The following is an 18,953-nucleotide window of genomic DNA, read 5'->3' as shown; positions in this document are numbered from 1 at the left end:
TGCAGAAAGAACGATAGCCTCTCTTAAGAAAAACGAAGAAGTAAGGCAGTCGGTCTCGAGAGGAGGAAGTGCAATTGAGTTCAGGATGACTTCTTCGTCTGGCTGCCCTCCTTTCTTGGGAAGGAGTTCTCATCCAAGCTTCTGAAGTGCGTTTCCCACTAAGCGGAGGATGTTCTGCACAACAATTAGAGGCAGGCAAAAAGGTGAACTCTTGTCGGTGAGGAGGAGGGAAATTGATGGCAGGAAAGCGGTATAGACTGAATGGCAGGGTGGGATATTGGTAGAGATGGGGAGAAGCAGCGGAAGAGGGATTTAGCCCAGGCTCTGGAGGGCGGGAGAGACGGGTTCAAGGAGTGACTGACAGCATGATAGATGGAAGGTCTGAATAAGTGAGCAAGGCTCGGAGATGCAGCACGAGTACTAATGATTGACTGCGTGCATACAGGTGGCAGAAGGCTGAGACTGCTTATGCTGTTCGTGTGCTCCTGCGTGTGTGTGAGCCTGGACGTGTGTTTATTATGGTTGACCATTTGCTCCTGATATTGTATACACAATATCATCCCTGTTGTGAGAGGCGCTCCACTACGGCACACACACACAAACCCCGTCGGACGCACACGCAGCAACTCAGCCAGGCATCACCCGCAGCCACACTCTCCTTCCCACCACTGCCTCCCTCATTCATCTTTCATTAGCCAGGCTCACACAGGAGAACCAGCCTACCTCCCCCCGTCCATCTCTGTCTACGCTTCCACCCGTCTCTCCCTTCCTTCTCTATCTAACCTCGCCTTTCTTTCCCCCTCGTGTCTTATCATGGTTTCCCTCGTACATAATCTCTTTTGTTTGTCTCACTCATGTCGTGCTTGCAGTCAGTTATTTTGGCTATCCTTCCCCCTCACTCTCTGCTTTCTTGTCTTTTTATACTCACTCCTTCACCCCTTTGCCCTCCTCCTCCTCCTCCTCATTCATCGCTTTCGGCCTTCATTCCCCTTCACAGCCCTGCTCCTCCTCATTTTCACCTCTTTATCGCACTCTCCTCTTCTTTTCTTCTCTCTTTTCCTCCCTTCTTTTGCCGTGCTGTTTTTCTGACACTCGTCTCTACCCCCGCCACTGCCACCACCACTCTCCCCCCACTCCACCTTCCTGACTGCCTTCCTCTCCCTGCGCTCTTTCTTCCTTTCATTTTGCTCTCCTTCTCTCCCTCGATGGAGGGGAAAAGGCTCTTCGCCTCTAATTGCGGCTGTTCCGTTGCCATGGCGCGTGTTGCTCAGCGCTGCGAGGTGCTGTCTGAGTGTATGCGTGTGTGCGCATTTGTGTGTGCGTGGCAGGCAGATGATTGCTTGCTGCCAGCTCTCGTTTCCCGGACGCCGATCGTGTTTCTTTGCGGCAGCAGGGAGGGAAAAAAAAGGAGAGACTCCAGAAATAGCCCCCCCTTCACACAGACCCAGTCACTCTCACCGCTACGCTGTCAGAAACACACGCATGCAGGCAGACTCTCGCACGAGCACACACACTTCCATTGCATTTTCACTTTCGTACATTCTCAGTGCATGTGATCGAGGTTATGCTGTATGTACACCCTTTTTGGCACATAGATGCACACGTGTACACACACACACACACACACACACACACACACACACACACACACACACACACACGTGTTTATTTATATCCACACACGTCCAACTTCCTCTGTGTGATTATGGGTGTGTGTGTGTGTGTGCTTCCTGCGTCTCTCTGGAGGTTGTGTGGGGACTCCTGATTTATTTCACCTTTAATGGGAAGTGAAATGAATGTGAGCAGCAGCTGGTCTGGTCCTCGGAGATACCGCGGTACGCTAACCCAGAAAACAAGCAGCGTAGCTCTGAAATGGTCCTTACCCTGACAAGCGCTAAGGCACGCCACTCTCTGCTTCATTTGCTGCGCTGTTGGTTTTATTTAAAGCTGCGTGTAGACATTTAGTTAACACCCGTACCTAGAATGACAGAAGGTGGGTTCTCTTAACAGGTGTACCTCCAACCTCTGGCCAGCCCTACCTTTGTTTAGTTTCTTTTGCTCTGTCAGAACTTTTCAAATGGTTGTTAGAAGGTAAATGGAGACAGATTAATAGCAAATAAATCTTGAAACCTCACAGTGCAAAAGAGGATAAGAGAGGATTATAATAAGATTTGTGGAGGAATCGCTGTAATCATCTTCTGTGCTGTTCTCCTGCAGTCAGAAGGTTTTAAGGGAGGGGGAGAAACAGCTTACTTGAGCATAGCTTAGTTTTACAACTAAAAGTTAAAGTGCCTCTCACTTTTAATTCTAGGAAGGACTCTTTGAGTTTTTAATGTTTTTGCTTTTTCACTTAGAAAAGATGTTAGCTGGTTTTGGATCACAACAACGTTTGTGCTGCTCCTCCACTTTTTAGTTCGGTATTACATTTTTCAAGCATAACTGGTGTGATCTGTGCGTGCAACAACACACGTCAAGAAAACTATACATGAAAAACTTTAATCAAAGTACAACTGGCAGGATTCTGATCTGTTCAAAAACAGGGAAACCATGCTAAAACTTTAGGCTTTTAACCATTTTAACAACCCAGTATATTGAGTTGCGTACAGTAAATATTACATTCATAGAGTGCGGTGGCATTGCATCACTTCCTCCTCCTTCAGACATCCTCTCCCACTTCTGGGGGAAGTGAATTTTAAGAAATACATGTGGTTGATTGAAACCCAGGACGTATCCAATGCTGTTAGTTAAATTTAAAAACAAATTCTTAAAGAAATGATTTTTACAAGGCAGGCTTAAGAGACAGCCTCAGCTTCCAATGTGTTTTTCCAAATAGCATTGCTGATGAACAAACTGTTATACAGTTAAACACCTCAAATTTGAATTGACCGTTGTTTAAAGGTATGGAACATTAAAAAAAACATTTTTAATGATTGTTTCTGATTATAATCAGTCACTCTGAGGTTTTCCATTGAGGCTGAACATGAAAATAGTCCCCTACACATATCTCTTCATTAGCTGCAGATAGAAATTTGAAAAGCCTGACAGGCTTTGACTCACCCATACTGGCTCAAGATGGGGAAGGCTGTTGTTGTTTTAGAGTCCAGGAGGCGGCACAAAACGTCTCGACCAGCAGAAGCTAACCATTAGCATTAGCAACTCAATCACACGGCAGAAGCTCCTCCAGGCCTGTGTTATTTGGGGAGATAACACATTCGTGTCGCAGAGCAAACAGAGTCAGTAGTGGAGTCGCTTTACTGTTATCCAAGCCGAGGCAAGGTGTCCAAATTTCAGGAAATAAGACTCCAAATCCAGCCGTGTTGTGCTGCTCTATGCTGATCCAGGTGCTTCTGGGCTTTTTTTAAATTTTGCCCCATGTACGGCCTTCAATGCATTCATTCCTACCAGAGACCAATGCAAATAATATCTATTGATTAAACGAGTGTTATACACGTTTGTCTTTCCAACAGAATGGGTTTTCTTGATGGAGTTATTGCTTTTACACAAAATGAGGTCATTTTCTATGCAAACTTTGTGATTTATTGAAAAAGTTTGACAGGAAAATGTTCACAACTTTACGCAAATCCGGACCCTTGCGCACGCACATTTTTGGAAATTGGGAAACTGTAAGGGCAGCCAGTGAGATGCAAAATGGTGGATTTAAGCCAGATTTTGTTTTGTAGCCCCTTTCACGCATACATATGCACACACACATACAGCTATAAAAATGAGAATCTGAATGAAAAAAAAAATTATTTAAGAGTTATATCACAGTATGTTAATGTTTACATCTTCCATTAGCAGCTGCACTCATTGGTGCATTAATTGTGAAAAGATGTGTATCAATTAGTGTGACTCCTGGATAGATAGCTATATAAATACTGCAGTGGCACTCATTGAAGATCACACCAATGGCAGGATCTGGATGGGGAGAGTTTTTAGAGCCCACAATGATTTCCGGGCCCATGATGAAGACTAGCTGATGAACCAGTTTAGATTCCCTAGAGCAGTCCTATTAGATCTATGTGCTGAACTGGGCACTGGCGGGATTCACCGCTACGACAACGCTGTGCCAATCAAAGGCAATAAAACCTCACCCATATGCACCTTGGTGTAATTCTCAAATAAATTGCGTTTTCTAGACCTCTCAGTTGCCATGGTTACCCCTAAAATACCACAGATCAGCTAGCTTATGTATTTGCAGAATATTCATAAGGTGTTTGCATTGACCATTTATGGCTGAATGTGAGTAGGAGGTGGGATATGGTACAAAAACACCTGAGCACACTTCTAGAAAGGGTGTGACTGATAAAGCAGGAACTGCAAGTAGCGCATGAATTTCCTAATGTGGCGATTTCTCACACATATGGGAGCAAAACCCTTCTGATTCTGATTGGTTCTGTAAGGCATGCAGCTGTCTGTATGCATTCATTTTTAGTAAATGGTGGCCCTTCACAGTCACAATTGTGGCTGACTGTTTATTCTTTAAATCATGTTAATTATTATTGTTAATCATTATGCTTTGGGGTCATTATTCTTCTGCATGATGGAACTGATCCGATTGATGTCCACAGAGCCTGGCCTGTAGTAGCCTTTCTTCCTCTTGGTCCCCTCTTATTATGTAAACATCTCCCATTGTACCACCTCCAAATCTCCTTAGACTTAGACTGAGAAGAACAATAGCAAAAGGCTTTTTATTTGACTTATAATTAGTTAGCCTTCTAAAACGATAAACTTGTGTAAGACGCCATGCCAGTAGATTAATGCTAATGACTTCACATTTGCCAATGCAAGGCCTCTGCAAAAATGTAGATTTTTTTTAATATTCTGATTATTTGTTATTTGTTAACAGCATGTTTTGTTTTTATTTAGAAAATAAAGGAATCTCTAAATGAAAAACTTTTGGTATGTACCTTTTATAACAATGAGAACCATTATGTTAAAGTTGAAGGTGCTGGTCCAGTCATGTCACAATATTAGCAACTCTGTTAGGATTCATATGGAGAGTTGTACCCAACAGTTTTACCAAAGATGATTACTAAAAAACCCAACATCTATCCTTTTGGTTCTCAAGTCAGCAATAAAGAAATTACTGTAGAGTCTAGTGTAACACCTTGTTAGCTCAAGACAAGGGTGTTTCCTTCGGACAAATTTCGGGTTTTGTGTTTTTCTTTCATTCTGGACACAAACAGTTTGGGGATAACTTTCCTGACCCCAAAGGTCAACAGCTGTGGCTACTTGGAACACACTGGCCACTCAGTCCATGAACATAACACGTGCAGAAAATGCTATGAGCCGCATGTGGTTTGATTCTTTTGCTAATAGATCAATAAAATACATTAGTGGCAACCAAACCCAGCGAGCAGCACTAATACAGGGTTAATCCAGGGTTAATGGCTGAGCACCGGCGTTTGCACAGACAACCATTAGTTCTCTGCCAAATCACACAGTATCAGTTCTTCTCCTGGTCATGCTACAGGTTCCTAGACCCAAAATTGAAAAGAATGAATAGAGAATCAGCTGTGTGAGTCAAGATAAAATAAAATGTCCAGGGGGATAAAGCCAAATGCAAAGACTCTGGAAAGATATCAGAGGGAGGTCGGGGACTTTATAAGAAATTTGCATGAAGAAATAATCGAAGATGGCATGTTTAAATAGTGGTCAGGAGAGGCTGGAAACAGAGCTGAGAGAAAGTGGTGAGAAGGAGAGGAAGCGAGTTGAGCGCTACACGTCTCCCTGTCCTTGTAAAGTGCTGTGTGCTGTCGAAGCAGCAGCCAAGAATGTGTCAGCCCAGCCGTCTCACGCTGCCTAATGGGCTCTTAAACGCTGATATAAAGCTCGCTCGCTCTTTCACTCTCCCCTTTTCCGCTCTTGCTCCTTCTTTTCTGCCTCCGCTACTTGCTCTCATTACCTCTCGTTCTCACCCCGTCCCTCACTCTGTCTTTCACTTGTCCTCTGCCTCTCTTTCACTTGACTTCTGTTGCTCTATCAACCTCTGGCTCTCTTTTTTTCTCTTTTGCTGTTGTTCTTCCCGCAGGCTTCTCCTTCGATTGCTTCATCCCTACTTCTTAAGCCTCTTGTGTAGGGTATTTCTTTATTTAAAACTTTGCAACATTTAAACTGGGCTCTTCTCTGTTTCTGTTTTTTTTGCCAACAGACTCCATAATGCCTTCTACCCCCAAGACCCCTCATTCCCCTTAACATTTTTACACGTCCTATCAGCACCTCTCCATGGGTTGGCCAATGCCTTTGTTTTTGGCTTGGATAAAGAATGGTGGAGCCTACTGAGCCCAACTGGCATGCAGGTACAGAAACTAAGCACACACACACACACACACGTTTATATCTCCATTGGGACACTGTTGATGCTGCATTCCTTTGCTTTTAATTTAGTCCTAGAAGCAAGCTAGTTCTGTTAGATCTTGAAGCTATCACGATTCACACGTGGAGAAGGGGTGACATCAGCCAGGAGGTCAGGTGTTGTGAGAACTTGTGTTCCCCTGAAATATTCTGTTCCCCTGTGTCGGGAGGTTGCAGATGTTATCTTTACAACATTTGTGATCAACTTTTACGGGAAAATTATGTAATGTAATGTAATAATATTATGCTTGGGACTTTTATCTATATTTCCTCCTAAAAACAAGAAAGATACAGTAAAATATTCTTGTTCACTCTTTTGCAGCAAGCTTATTTATCATTTTTGAAAGTTATGTAAAAGGATGCAGTCTCACTCAGTTTAACCATCTTTTATTTGAGGTAGTTTAGTCGTCATAATGGATAATAAGTTCTGTGAATTTGGAAATATTTGCTCTTGATATATATTTTAGGGGAACATAATTTCCCACTACACCCGTTTCACGTGGATCATGGTGCGGTCGATGAAAACAAACTGGCTGCCGCTACCAGCTAATGGATATGGAGCGATCGCTGGCTGCTTGTTAGCCACGGCTGGTGAAGGAGGGTTGACGAGCCGGGGACACACTGTGGAGACTTAGCCACCAGCCTAAAGTTAACATTTGAGAAGAAGCCCTGTGAGTCGGAGCGTCTCTGTAACGCATGGAGAACTACATCGCTGTTCGTAAAGTGTTGTGGAAATCAAGTGAACAACGCTGATTTAGCCACTGGCTAGCGGACCAGCGCTAGAGCATGTTGGGAGAGATGGCAGGCTGCGGGAAGAAAGGAGACTTGAAGGACTTTGGAACTGGCACGTTTGGACTGGATCGGGAGTTCTGGTACTAAGAAAAGACAAATGAGCAACTTGAGGTGAGTTTGGGAGTCAGTGACACTAATCAGAGGCTGGCGTCCTGCTAATAGCAGGCGGGGGTCTGAACATTTGCAGCTTCCTTGTGTTGGACATGATCACAAACTGACAAATTTTACTTGTCTTTTGATGTAATTATTTATTATTCAAACTAACAAGTACAGCAACGGTGTAGCTTTTCGTTTCTATTTCTTAGTTCAATCAGCAGACTTCATGCTTCCAGGGCACACTGCTGCCCTCTGCTGGTTCTTTCAGGTTACAGTCATAGTCTAAACGGGTAACGTGGAGCTCACGTCCCTAAACAGCTACTGTATTTTAAGATGGTGGATGACCATGGAGCGTCGACCACAGTTTATGTATTAAAACATGTAAAATTTCAAGTTTAGAGGAATATTTAGAATTGGTCTTGGTGAGAAATATTAATGAACAAGTACAAGTTTGTGAACTGGAAACAGGATTTGATGGTAAACAGGCAAAAATATTACACACTGGGGCCTTAAATCACCCTTCTTCCCCATTCTGAAGCTCGGTTTGAACTGCTGCAGATTCAGTTGCTACCATGTGATTGGCTGATTAGTAACTTGTGTTATGGGACAGTTGGACAGGTGTACCCAATAAAGTGGCCAGTGAGTGTATATAACGTAATATGAGTAAATATCTGCCATAACAACAGTATTAATATTGTATATTGATATTGGCCCAATTTTTCATATTGGTGTATCCCTACCTGAAACCAGATCTAAGGGGCTGTATTGTCTTTTAGTTGTTCTATATCCTGTATGTCAAATTTTTAGCTAATAGCTTTTTGGGTCTCACCTTGCTGAAGCTGAGATAGTCTTTTATATTTGTTATCTATGGTATTTTTCATAAATTCTTCTTAATAAAGAGAAAGATTTTTGTGACAGGGTATACATTAGTATATACAGTGCTCAGCATAAATGAGTACACCCCATTACATTTGTCGGGAAAACTTTAGTTTCCTTTCAGAATTAACAATTTCTATGAGATACCATACTACAAAATACTCCCACAAATGTGGACCATTGATTGCAAATCACCATGCAAGTTCACTGCAGTTAGCTAAATTAGTAGAAAGCCAAACTGGAGTTACCGTTTCCCGTGACACCAAACGGTGCACACTGCAGAGGAATGGCATGCATGGATATCATCCATGCAGGAAAGCCTCTCCTAAAGCCCATGCACCAAAAAGCATGCCTAGGATTTGCTAGAGCCCATGCTGAAAGAGATGAAGACTACTGGGACTATACTCTGGAGTGATGAGACAAAGATCACTGTTTTTGGAACTAGTGGTTTTAAAACTGCATGGTGTCGTAAAGGTGAGGATTTCAAAGAGAAATGCATGGTGCCTACAGTGAAGTATGGTGGTGGTGGTGTCCTTATGTGGGGCTGCATGAGTGCTGCTGGTGCTGAGGAGCTGCATTTCATTGATGGTATCATGAACTCAACAAAGTACTGCTCTATACTGAAGAAGTAGCTGCCTTCACTCTGTGCACTTGGTCGTCGTGCACGTTTCCAACACGACAATAATCCAAAACACACATCTGAAGCTATTGTTGCCTTTCTGAAGAAGAACAGGGTGAAGGTGATTGAATGGCCAAGTATGTCTCCTGATCGGAACTCAATCGAACACCTGTGGGGAATTCTGAAGCGGCAAATTGAGCATCAGTCTCCATTCAGCATCCAGGCTCTAAAAGAGGTTATTGTTGGAAAAAAATAGATGTTGCAATATGTCGCCAACTTGTTCATTCCGTGGCTAGAAGACCTGGTGCTGTCCTTGAAAATCACGGTGGTCATGCAAAATACTAGATGTAGTAGTTTTTGTTGTGGGGTGTATTCATTTTTGCTTCAACCAATTTTAGTAAAACTGAAGATTTTGTGGTCTAAGTTATATTATTAATTTTAATTTAATATTATGGAGTTAAACAAGTGTTCAGTAAAACCCAGCCTTGTGAAAATTCTGGAAACTGTTTTGTTCATTGAGCTGCTGATTAAATTCATACTTTTTAAAGGGGGAGTACTCATTTATGCTGAGCACTGTATGAGATATATAAATACTTAAGTGAGCGTCAGGCATTGATGCTTGGTACTCATCCCATGTGTTGTACCCGGGCCCGGCGCCACTAGGGGCGTTCAGGGGCGTTGTTCCCTTAAGTGAACTACACTGCCCCTTAAGATTTTATTTAATTTAATTATTATTACTTAAAACATTTTTAACTATTTCTAAAATATCTATTTAAAACTGTGAATATTACTATGTGTGTGATGGCTTTGTTTATAATGTTTCTAAATGCATTGGAAAATAAATGTTCCTCTCTGCAGCCACGTGAAACTCAAATAGGGGACAGGAAGTGTTTTGCTCCGCAGCAACACAGAGATACAACACAGCCCGATGGATGAAAGCGATTTTACTAAGGCTTTAAATGGGCTGACACAGACGCGATATTGCGAAAAAATACATCTTCTTTTAGGTTGTGTGACCCATACAGTTTTAAAAGTCTCACTTTTCACAAACTGTGGAGGATTTACCCAGTTCTGAAGCGATCGGCAACAAATTACCTTGTGCGGCCTTCCTCATATTACACTGCAAACCAAACGAAAGCCTTTTGCTAGCCTTGAAGCCTACCGTTGTTTTATTTCAGGTTGGTTAACCTTTTATTGATCCGGAGAAGCTTCAAATGATGATCGTCTTGTTTTTGCTCGGGTAAAAAATGATTTGTGCTGTTTTAATTCATTCGCTCCTGATAATAATGCAATTGCTAATGCTAACAATGAGAATGTGCTAGGATTTACTTGTAACAAAAATGTAATGATGCCTTTTTAAATCCAAATTTCTGGTTCATTTGTTTGATTTCAAAAAAGCATAAATGCCACGTTACAACACTAAGCTAACTGCTAAAACATTAGCACTCTGAAAGCTATTTGCAGTGAGGACACATGAAAACATTATAAAACTGTCGTTTTTATGGCTGTTTCTAAGCAAATGTTGAATAAAACACTCAGTAAACTCTTACCTGTTAGAAAGTGATTGCTGTAAACTCCAGCATTGTCTGTTTCAGCTCCTGTTTTAAGCTGTAGTTACTGATCCACTTCTGCCGTCTTCTTTCAGTACTTTTTTTTTCAGTTAATTCCTTTGTGGTGCACCACATTCGGAACTTGAAAAAAACGTTTGTCTTTGTCCCGATTTGAGTGATTGTAATAACCGTAGACCGCACAGAATATTGGCATTTTAACACCCAGTCACCAAAGTAAATAGTGTTTTGTGCAGCGCCAGCTACTTCCAGACATAGCGTGACGTCATTGATCAGAGTAACGGCAGCCCCCTCATTATAAATCACGCCCCACCTTCTTTTTTGTCCGGCTGACGCCGAGCCTGGTTGTACCAAACAAGCCTCCACTGGGAAATGTTTGCAACCATTTACCAGCATTGTGAAAGGTACTAGTTGGTGCATGCGCCATTTTTTCCACATTTATGATTTGATTTAATTTGATTTGATCTGGATAAACAGGGTTAGAAAAACGTGTTAGAAAAAAGACCTAGCTACTAAAACAAATAGTTCAGTTTGGTTGAAAGTTGAAATCCCTTTGAAACTTGAGCTCACTGGCTGCACTGAGGACATTCTCTGGAAGTCCAACTCAGATCTCTTTCTTGTGCTCATGCAGTCTAAAAGATACCCAGCCAAGAGTCTGAGCAGAAAACTGTGTCAAACCTGTCAAAGGTCATCACTAATCATGATAGCTGAGCCTACAGCTTCAACCTTGAGATGAATTAGCGTGCTTAATGGCATGTTGTTTTTTCCTCTACCAGCATGCTCAAAATGCCAAAGAATAATTTAAGTTTTTGCCGCATGTGTTCGAAGAGCATGTCTTTTGTCATTTGAACTAAATTGGCACACTTTTGTACTTGGCAGCGTTTTACAATGTGGTTTGCTGTGTGTTTCTCATTCACACTCATTCACACAGTGCCGCATATTCTGATCATGAAGCGTGTGGTTTTTTTTCTCACCCACTTGCTAATGAGCACATATTTGGAAATGTGGAGTTCAATGTTTAGTCCAAGGCCTCTTCAACACATGGAGAGATGGGGGATTTGATCCATTGTACATCATCAAGTGGTCAGGACAGTTACTTGGGAGTGTTCCAAGGTAGACAAGATGACTGACTCAAAGTTTAAATCTTGTGCATTTATTTCTTTGTGAACCATTCATTGATTTTATATATGCAACTGTAAATGCCTGTAGTTACTAAATTGATCATTAGACATATTGCTGAACTATTAAACTTGGATGAATATGACTGCTGTTACCTACCAGGTTTTTTACTCTGTGTATTAGGGGTGGGCAATATAAATGATATAAGGTAGAAACTATATAAAATTGGGTAATACGTTTTTGGCTCTACCGCGATATTGCGATAACACATGATGTCACTAAGATGTGCACCCGTGCCGACATTGGAACAACAGAGTGGCAGTGACTGCAAGCATGTAGCGGGAGGAGGAGGAGCATCCTACGCTTTCTGGACGTCTTTATTCTGCTGCAATATATTTTCCATGTGAGGATTTTTTTAAAGCATGTCATTTTGACATATATAAACAAAGGAAAAAATATATCGCAGTATACATCATAATCGCACATGCTTCAGATTATATCACAATATAGACTTGAGGCCATATCGCCCAGCCCTACTGCGTATCATTTCTCCCTAATGAGTCACCAACTGCATTGTAAACGTAGCTTACAAAATATAGAAATGTGTGTTCTGTTGATAATTTTTGGATGTAACAATACTTCTTGGCATTAATGTTATATTTTTCATTCTGATTTATGAACTATTCTATTAGATATAAGATGTATATGTAATATACAATTATATATATATATATATATATATATATATATATATATATATATATATATATATATATATACACATATATATATATATAATATACAATAATAATATACTATAATATGTAATAGATGTAAGAATCGTGCATGAAGGTGTAACACAAACATGTGGATGGTATCCCCAAAATTTGACAACCCCCCTGCAGAATTCTCCTGTCGGTTTTAACTTTTGTTTTGAATGACTTGGTGGGTTGAATGATTACAATTCTACAGTATCAAAAAAATCAACATATGTTGGACTTTTATTGTTCATTATTGATTGATGCACTGTCAAGGTCCTCCGTAGAATGTGGAACATCCATACGCAGCCCCGACAGCTGGGCTCTTTCACCTCATGCTGGTCATGTTTAACTGTGGAATGGCATCCCGTTTTTCAACCAGGACTTGAGGAAAATAATCAAGCTTGGTGGCGTTAGTCACTAGCAAAGTGGCTAACAATACTATTAGAGATGGGTACCGTATTTGGTACTTTTTAAGGCGTCCACGTCGTCTTCCTCCGCTTATCCGGGTCCGGGTCTGGGTCGCGGGGGCAGCATCCCAACTAGGGAGCTCCAGACCGTCCTCTCCCCGGCCACCTCCACCAGCTCCTCCGGCAGGACCCCAAAGCGTTCCCGGACCAGATTGGAGATGTAACCTCTCCAACGTGTCCTGGGTTGACCCGGGGACCTCCTGCTGGCAGGACATGCCCGAAACACCTCCCCAGGGAGGCGTCCAGGAGGCATCCTGACCAGATACCCAAACCTCCTCAACTGACTCCTTTCGATCCAGAGGAGCAGCAGTTCTACTCCGAGTCCCTCCCGAATGTCCGAGCTCCTCACCCTATCTCTAAGGCTGAGCCCAGCCACCCTACGGAGGAAACTCATTTTGGCCGCTTGTATCTGCGATCTTGTTCTTTCGGTCATTACCCAAAGCTCATGACCATAGGTGAGGATTGGGACGTAGATCGACTGGTAAATCGAGAGCCTGGCTTTCTGGCTCAGCGCCCTCTTCACCACGACAGATAGGCTCAGCGTTCGCATCACTGCAGATGCCGAACCAATCCGCCTGTTGATCTCCCGATCCCTCCTACCCTCACTCCTGAACAAGACCCCAAGATACTTAAACCCCTCCACTTGAGGAAGGACCTCTCTCCCGACCCGGAGTTGGCAAGCCACCCTTTTCCGGTCGAGAACCATGGTCTCAGATTTGGAGGTGCTGATCCTCATCCCAGCCGCTTCACACTCGGCCGCGAACCTACCCAGCAAGAGCTGAAGGTCAGAGCTGGATGAAGCTAGGAGGACCACATCATCTGCAAAAAGCAGAGACGAGATTCTCCTGCCACCAAACTCAACACACTCCACACCACGGCTGCACCTAGAAATTCTGTCCATAAAGGTAATGAACAGAACCGGTGACAAAGGTCAGCCCTGGGCGAGTCCAACCCTCACCGGAAACAGGTCCGACTTACTACCGGCTATGCGGACCAAACTCACGCTCCTCTGGTAAAGGGATTGAATGGCCCTTAACAGAAAGCCACCCACCCCATACTCCTGGAGCGTCCCCCACAGGGTGCCCCTGGGGACACGGTCATAAGCCTTCTCCAAATCCACAAAACACATGTGGCCTGGTTGCGCAAACTCCCATGCCCCCTCCATCACCCTTGCAAAGGTATAGAGCTGGTCCACAGTTCCACGGCCAGGACGAAAACCACATTGCTCCTCCTCAATCTGAGATTCAACTATTGATCGGACCCTCCTCTCCAGTACCTTGGAGTAGACCTTTCCACGGAGGCTGAGGAGTGTGATCCCTTATAGTTGGAACACACCCTCAGGTCACCCTTCTTAAAGATGGGGACCACCACCCCGGTCTGCCACTCCACAGAAACTGCCCCCGATGACCACGCAATGTTGCAGAGACATGTCAACCATGACAGCCCTACAACATCCATAGCCTTGAGATACCCAGGACAAATCTCATTCGCCCCCGGTGCTCCGCCGCTGTGTAGTTGTTTGACTACCTTAGCAACTTCTGTCCCGAGATTGGACAGTCCATCCCCAGGTCTCACGGCTCTGGTTCCTCCTCAGAATGCACGTAGGTGGGATTGAGGAGCTCCTCAAAGTATTCCGTCCACCATCCTTCTATAGCCCCAGTTGACATCAGCAGCTCCCCATCCCCACTGTAAACAGTGTGAGCGAGTTGCTGCCTCCCTCTCCTGAGGTGCCGGACAGTTTGCCAGAACCTCTTTGGAGCCGATCGATAGTCTTTCTCCATGGCCTCACCAAACTCCTCCCACGCCTGAGATTTTGCCTCGGCAACTGCCACTGCTGCACCCCGCTTGGCTATCCGGTACCTGTCTGCTGCCTCTGGAGACCCACAGACCAGCCACGCCCTGTAGGCCTCCTTCAGCCTGACAGCTCCCCGAACCTCTGATGTCCACCAGTGGCTACGGGGGTTGCCACCACGACTGGCACCGGCCACCTTGCAACCACAGCCAGCAACAGCCGCCTCAACAATCGCAGAGTGGAACAAGGCCCACTCGGAGTCAATGTCCCCCACTGCTCTCGGGACACGGTCAAAGCTCTGCCGGAGGTGGGAGTTGAAGACCGTCTTGACAGGTTCTTCTGCCAGGCGTTCCCAGCAGTTCCTCACTATGCATTTGGGTCTGCCAGGTCTACGCGGCATCTTCCCCTGCCATCTGATCCAACTCACCACCAGGTGGCGATCAGTTGACCGCTCCGCTCCTCTCTTCACTGGGGTGTCCAAAACATACGGCCGCAGGTCAGATGATACGACTACAAAATCTATCATCGACCTGCGACCTAGGCTGCCCTGGTACCAAGTGTGCCGATGGACATTCTTATGTTCAAACATGGTGTTTGGTATGGCCAAACTGCAGCTTGCACAGAAGTCCAATAACGAAACACCACACGAGTTCAGATCAGGCGGGCCGTTCCTCCCAAGCACACCCCTCCAGGTCATGCTTTCATTGCCCACGTGAGCATTGAAGTCCCCCTGCAGGACAATGGAGTCCCCTGATGGAACACTATCTAGCACTCGTCCCAGGGACTCCAAAAAGGGTGGGTACTCTGAACTGATATTTGGCCCATGAGCACAAACAACAGTCAGGACCCGTTCCCCAACCCGAAGGCGCAGGGAAGCTACCCTCTCGTCCCCCGGGGTAAACCCCAACACACAGGCAGAGAGTCTTGGGGCTAACAAAAAGCCAACCCCAGCCCTCCGCCTCTCACCCGGAGAACCTCCAGCAAAGGAGAGTGTCCAACCCCTCTCAAGGACTTGGGTTCCAGAGCCAATGCTATGTGTCGAGGTGAGTCCGACTATATCTAGCCGGTACCGCTCAACCTCTGCCACTAGCTCCTGCTCCTCCCCCACCAGCGAGGTGACGTTCCATGTCCCAAAAACCAGTTTCCTTGTCCGGGGATCGGACCGCCAAGGCTCCCGCCTCGGTCTGTCACCCGATCCACACTGCACCAGACCCTTCATGTTCCTCCTGTGGGTGGTGGGTCCACAGTCGGATGAGCCCATGTATCCGGTTCGGGCTGGGCCCAGCCAGGCCCCATGGGTGAAAGCCCAGCCACCAGGCGCTCGCTCACGGGCCCCTCCGGGCCGGGTACTCCGACTCCTTGAGAGTTCATCCATGAAAGATCCTCTGAACCGTTCTTTGTCTCACCCTTCACCTAAGACCAATTTGTCATGGGAGACCCTACTAGGGGCACAAAGTGCCCCAGTCAACAGAGCTCCTAGGATCATTAAGGCACTCAAACTCCTCCACCACGATAAGGTGACGGTTCAGTGAGGATTACTTTTGAAGGCACCAACCAAATTCCGTGGTACCAACCAAGGACCGATTCATGTGATATGAAACGGTACCTTGTTTTGGTACCTTTTGCCACTTAAGCTTGGTTTATGCTGGACGCGTTCGCGAGGTTTGCACAGCTCCACGTGGCAAAATTGCGTCATTTTAACAACCACGCCCCTTCACCGTGCCTCCGCACGGCCCAAACTTTCCGCACCGCGCACCTAGAGAATTTTCTAACCACGTGGGAAAAAATGGCGGACTGGCAAGAACTAGTATGGTAGAGGTTCGTAAATACAGCCATTTGTATGATTCAGCTCTCAAAAGATCACCATGATCAACATGTTCTTAATAATCCTTAGAGAGAAATAGCTCGCACTGTCGGAAAAGACGAGGACGCTGTTAAAAAATGCTGGAATGCCATGTTGTAAACAACAGTAATTTTTACTTCTACTATGGTGTAGTGTTGGATGCGTGCCGTAGAGCTCCGTGCTGCCCCTTTAAGTTTGGGAGAATATTGGCTCACTGCAGAGACAAGCCGCATGAACCATAAACGCTGCAAGTTGTGAAGCACTTTCCATCCGCGAGCCGCATCACCAAGTGGAAAGTAAATGTGTCAAGCATAAACCAAGCCTCACACACTAGAGTTCGGGACCCGATTTCCCAAGATAGACAGAAGCACATGCGCAAGAGCGTTATGTCATCAGTCTCTGCAGGCGAGATGTAAACAGAGCAAACAGCATGGTAGAAAGAACATGCTCTAATGCTTGGGTCTACTTCACAAAATGTGACGGGGTGACTGGTTGATGATGACAACATTGACAACGTTCTAAGTGAGTTATTGTCTTACTCTGCTCCATAAAGTAAATAAACTGTTTAAGATAACGTTAGCTTTAGATTTGAGCTTCCGTTGCTAGCAGCAAATGGTGCATTCGCTTTCTCCTTGGCACATAGAAATTCCAACTTCCGAGTAGGCAGAGAGAAAGTGCTCTGACGTTTGGATTCACTTCACTAAATGCAATGGGTGACTGGGTGATGCTGATATCAACAATGTTCTGAGTTATCATCGTCTTAATCTGCTCCAGCAGGTAAATAAACTGTTTAAGATAGCGGCTAGTAGAACTCTAATTTCCCTCTGGGATTAATAAAGTATCTTTGATTGATTGATTGTTAGCTTGATACTTTAGCTTCCGTTGCTAGCAGCTAATGGTGCATTCGCTTTCTGACAGCAGTAGCTCAGGAAGTAGAGCGGTTTGTCCAGTAATCGGAAGGTTGCAGGTTCGATCCCGAATCTGACCATAGATTTCTGTTGTTGTGTCCTTGGGCAAAACACTTAACCCACCTTGCCTGTTGGTGGTGGTTGGGGAGACCGTGGTGCCAGTGCTCGGCAGCCTCACCTCTGTCAATGCGCCCCAAGGCAGCTTGTAGCTACATCGTAGCTCATCCCCACCAGCGTGTGAATGGGTGGATGACTGATTGTGTTGTGAAGCGCCTTAGGGGGTTGTAAGAAGGCGCTATACAAATACAGGCCATTTACCATTTCTCCTCGGTACTCGGAAATTCTGACTTCTGAGTAGAAAAAAATCAACTGTTTGAAAATGAATGGCCAAATGAATGAAGATGCATGGTAAATTTAGTTCACTGCACAGATGTTTGCTTAAGTTTAATTTGACGTTCATAAAGCTACAAGGACCCATCCATCGCACAGTTTGTCCAGAGGTAAAAGGAGAGGAATAGGAGTACATGGAGCTGGGTTTTAGTTTTTGTATCATTTACAAACTGTTGTAGTTAAAGGTTTTCATATTGAAGACATTTGTACAACTCTTAAGATTTTAAAATACAGTTTGTATGTTATTTATCATTATATTTATCAAATATGGTTATGTAGTAAAAAAATGTCATCAAAAAAGAGAAATAATTAAAGCTGCAAGCAGCGTCGTTCGGCCCTCGCAGCTCCGCGCCGCTCCGGTCTGCCGTCGCACCAGTGCACGTCTGACAGAACAGAAACGTCAACCACCCCGACACCAGAAACCGCGAATGGCCTCCTAGTCTGCACCTCACCCTGACTCAGCATCCCCTCTGAGCTCACCATTAAATTGAATATTAAGATTACGGCGTTACGCCAGAATTCGCCATGGCATCAAAGCCCCTCCCTTTCTGGAAAGCTATCAGATCTGAATGGTCATTACAGCATCATGAAGACAGTGCATGACCTTAGGGTCATGTTGACTAAATTAGAGGGGACAAATATGGGCATTTCAGCATAAAAAATAAATTCCTGTAGTCAGGGGGCGGGGCTTAGGTGATGTCAGCTGTCCACATTGTCATTGTTTACAGATATGGTCAATGATCACACAGACAAAGTTCGAAAAAGATCTGATCATGCACATGGGAGTTATTAAGTCAAGTAAAGTAATGGCGAAAGGTCAACGTTTGAGGCTTAGCCACGCCCACACCTTTCAACTTTTGAAAAATCCGACGGTTGAATTTTTTCCCCTATGTCTTAAGAGTGTATTGCAGAAGTTTGAAGGTGATTGGTGAAAAGGGCGACGGAGCATCACTCTCCAAACAATGTGTGCGAAAACCACTAAATCACGTACTTGCACCAAAATGGCCGACTTCCTGTGCGACTTTACGCTTGGCTCCAAGAGACTTTTTTGTAGGTCCTGAGACCCCACATTAGTGTACCAAATTTCGTAATCCTCAGTCAAAGCATGGCTTGGGGCTGAAAGTTTTAATGGCTCTAGGGGGCGCTATTTAAGAATATAGGCCACGCCCACAAACTTCAGCTGTCTATTTCTCTTGGAGCTCAGACTAGGATCACTCACCAGAAGTTTCGTAGCAATATCACGATAACTGAAGAAATGAGACAAACGTATTTCCATGGCGTGATGGCGATTTTCGCCATGGTCCCAAAGCCCCGCCTTTTTTCAAAACCTGCCAGTACTGGAGACCAAGTAACCTCAACTTGTCT

General features: G+C 44.6%; 1 protein-coding gene across 1 annotated transcript in view; it reads left to right on the top strand.

Annotated features, from left to right (window-relative positions):
- si:dkey-100n23.5 (cyclic AMP receptor-like protein A) overlaps window positions 1–18,953 on the top strand; it is a 126,099-nt gene that overhangs the window by 38,374 nt on the left and 68,772 nt on the right. Inside the window, exon 12 of the mRNA XM_015966076.3 lies at window positions 6,155–6,302. Within this exon, the coding sequence (XP_015821562.1) occupies window positions 6,155–6,302 (148 nt within the window). The remainder of the gene's footprint in view (window positions 1–6,154; window positions 6,303–18,953) is intronic.

Source organism: Nothobranchius furzeri, chromosome 14, assembly GCF_043380555.1.
Source record: "Nothobranchius furzeri strain GRZ-AD chromosome 14, NfurGRZ-RIMD1, whole genome shotgun sequence".
NCBI classification, from domain to species: domain Eukaryota; kingdom Metazoa; phylum Chordata; class Actinopteri; order Cyprinodontiformes; family Nothobranchiidae; genus Nothobranchius; species Nothobranchius furzeri.
The sequence above is the reverse complement of the archived record's forward strand: the minus strand, read 5'-3'. Positions and strand labels throughout refer to the sequence as shown.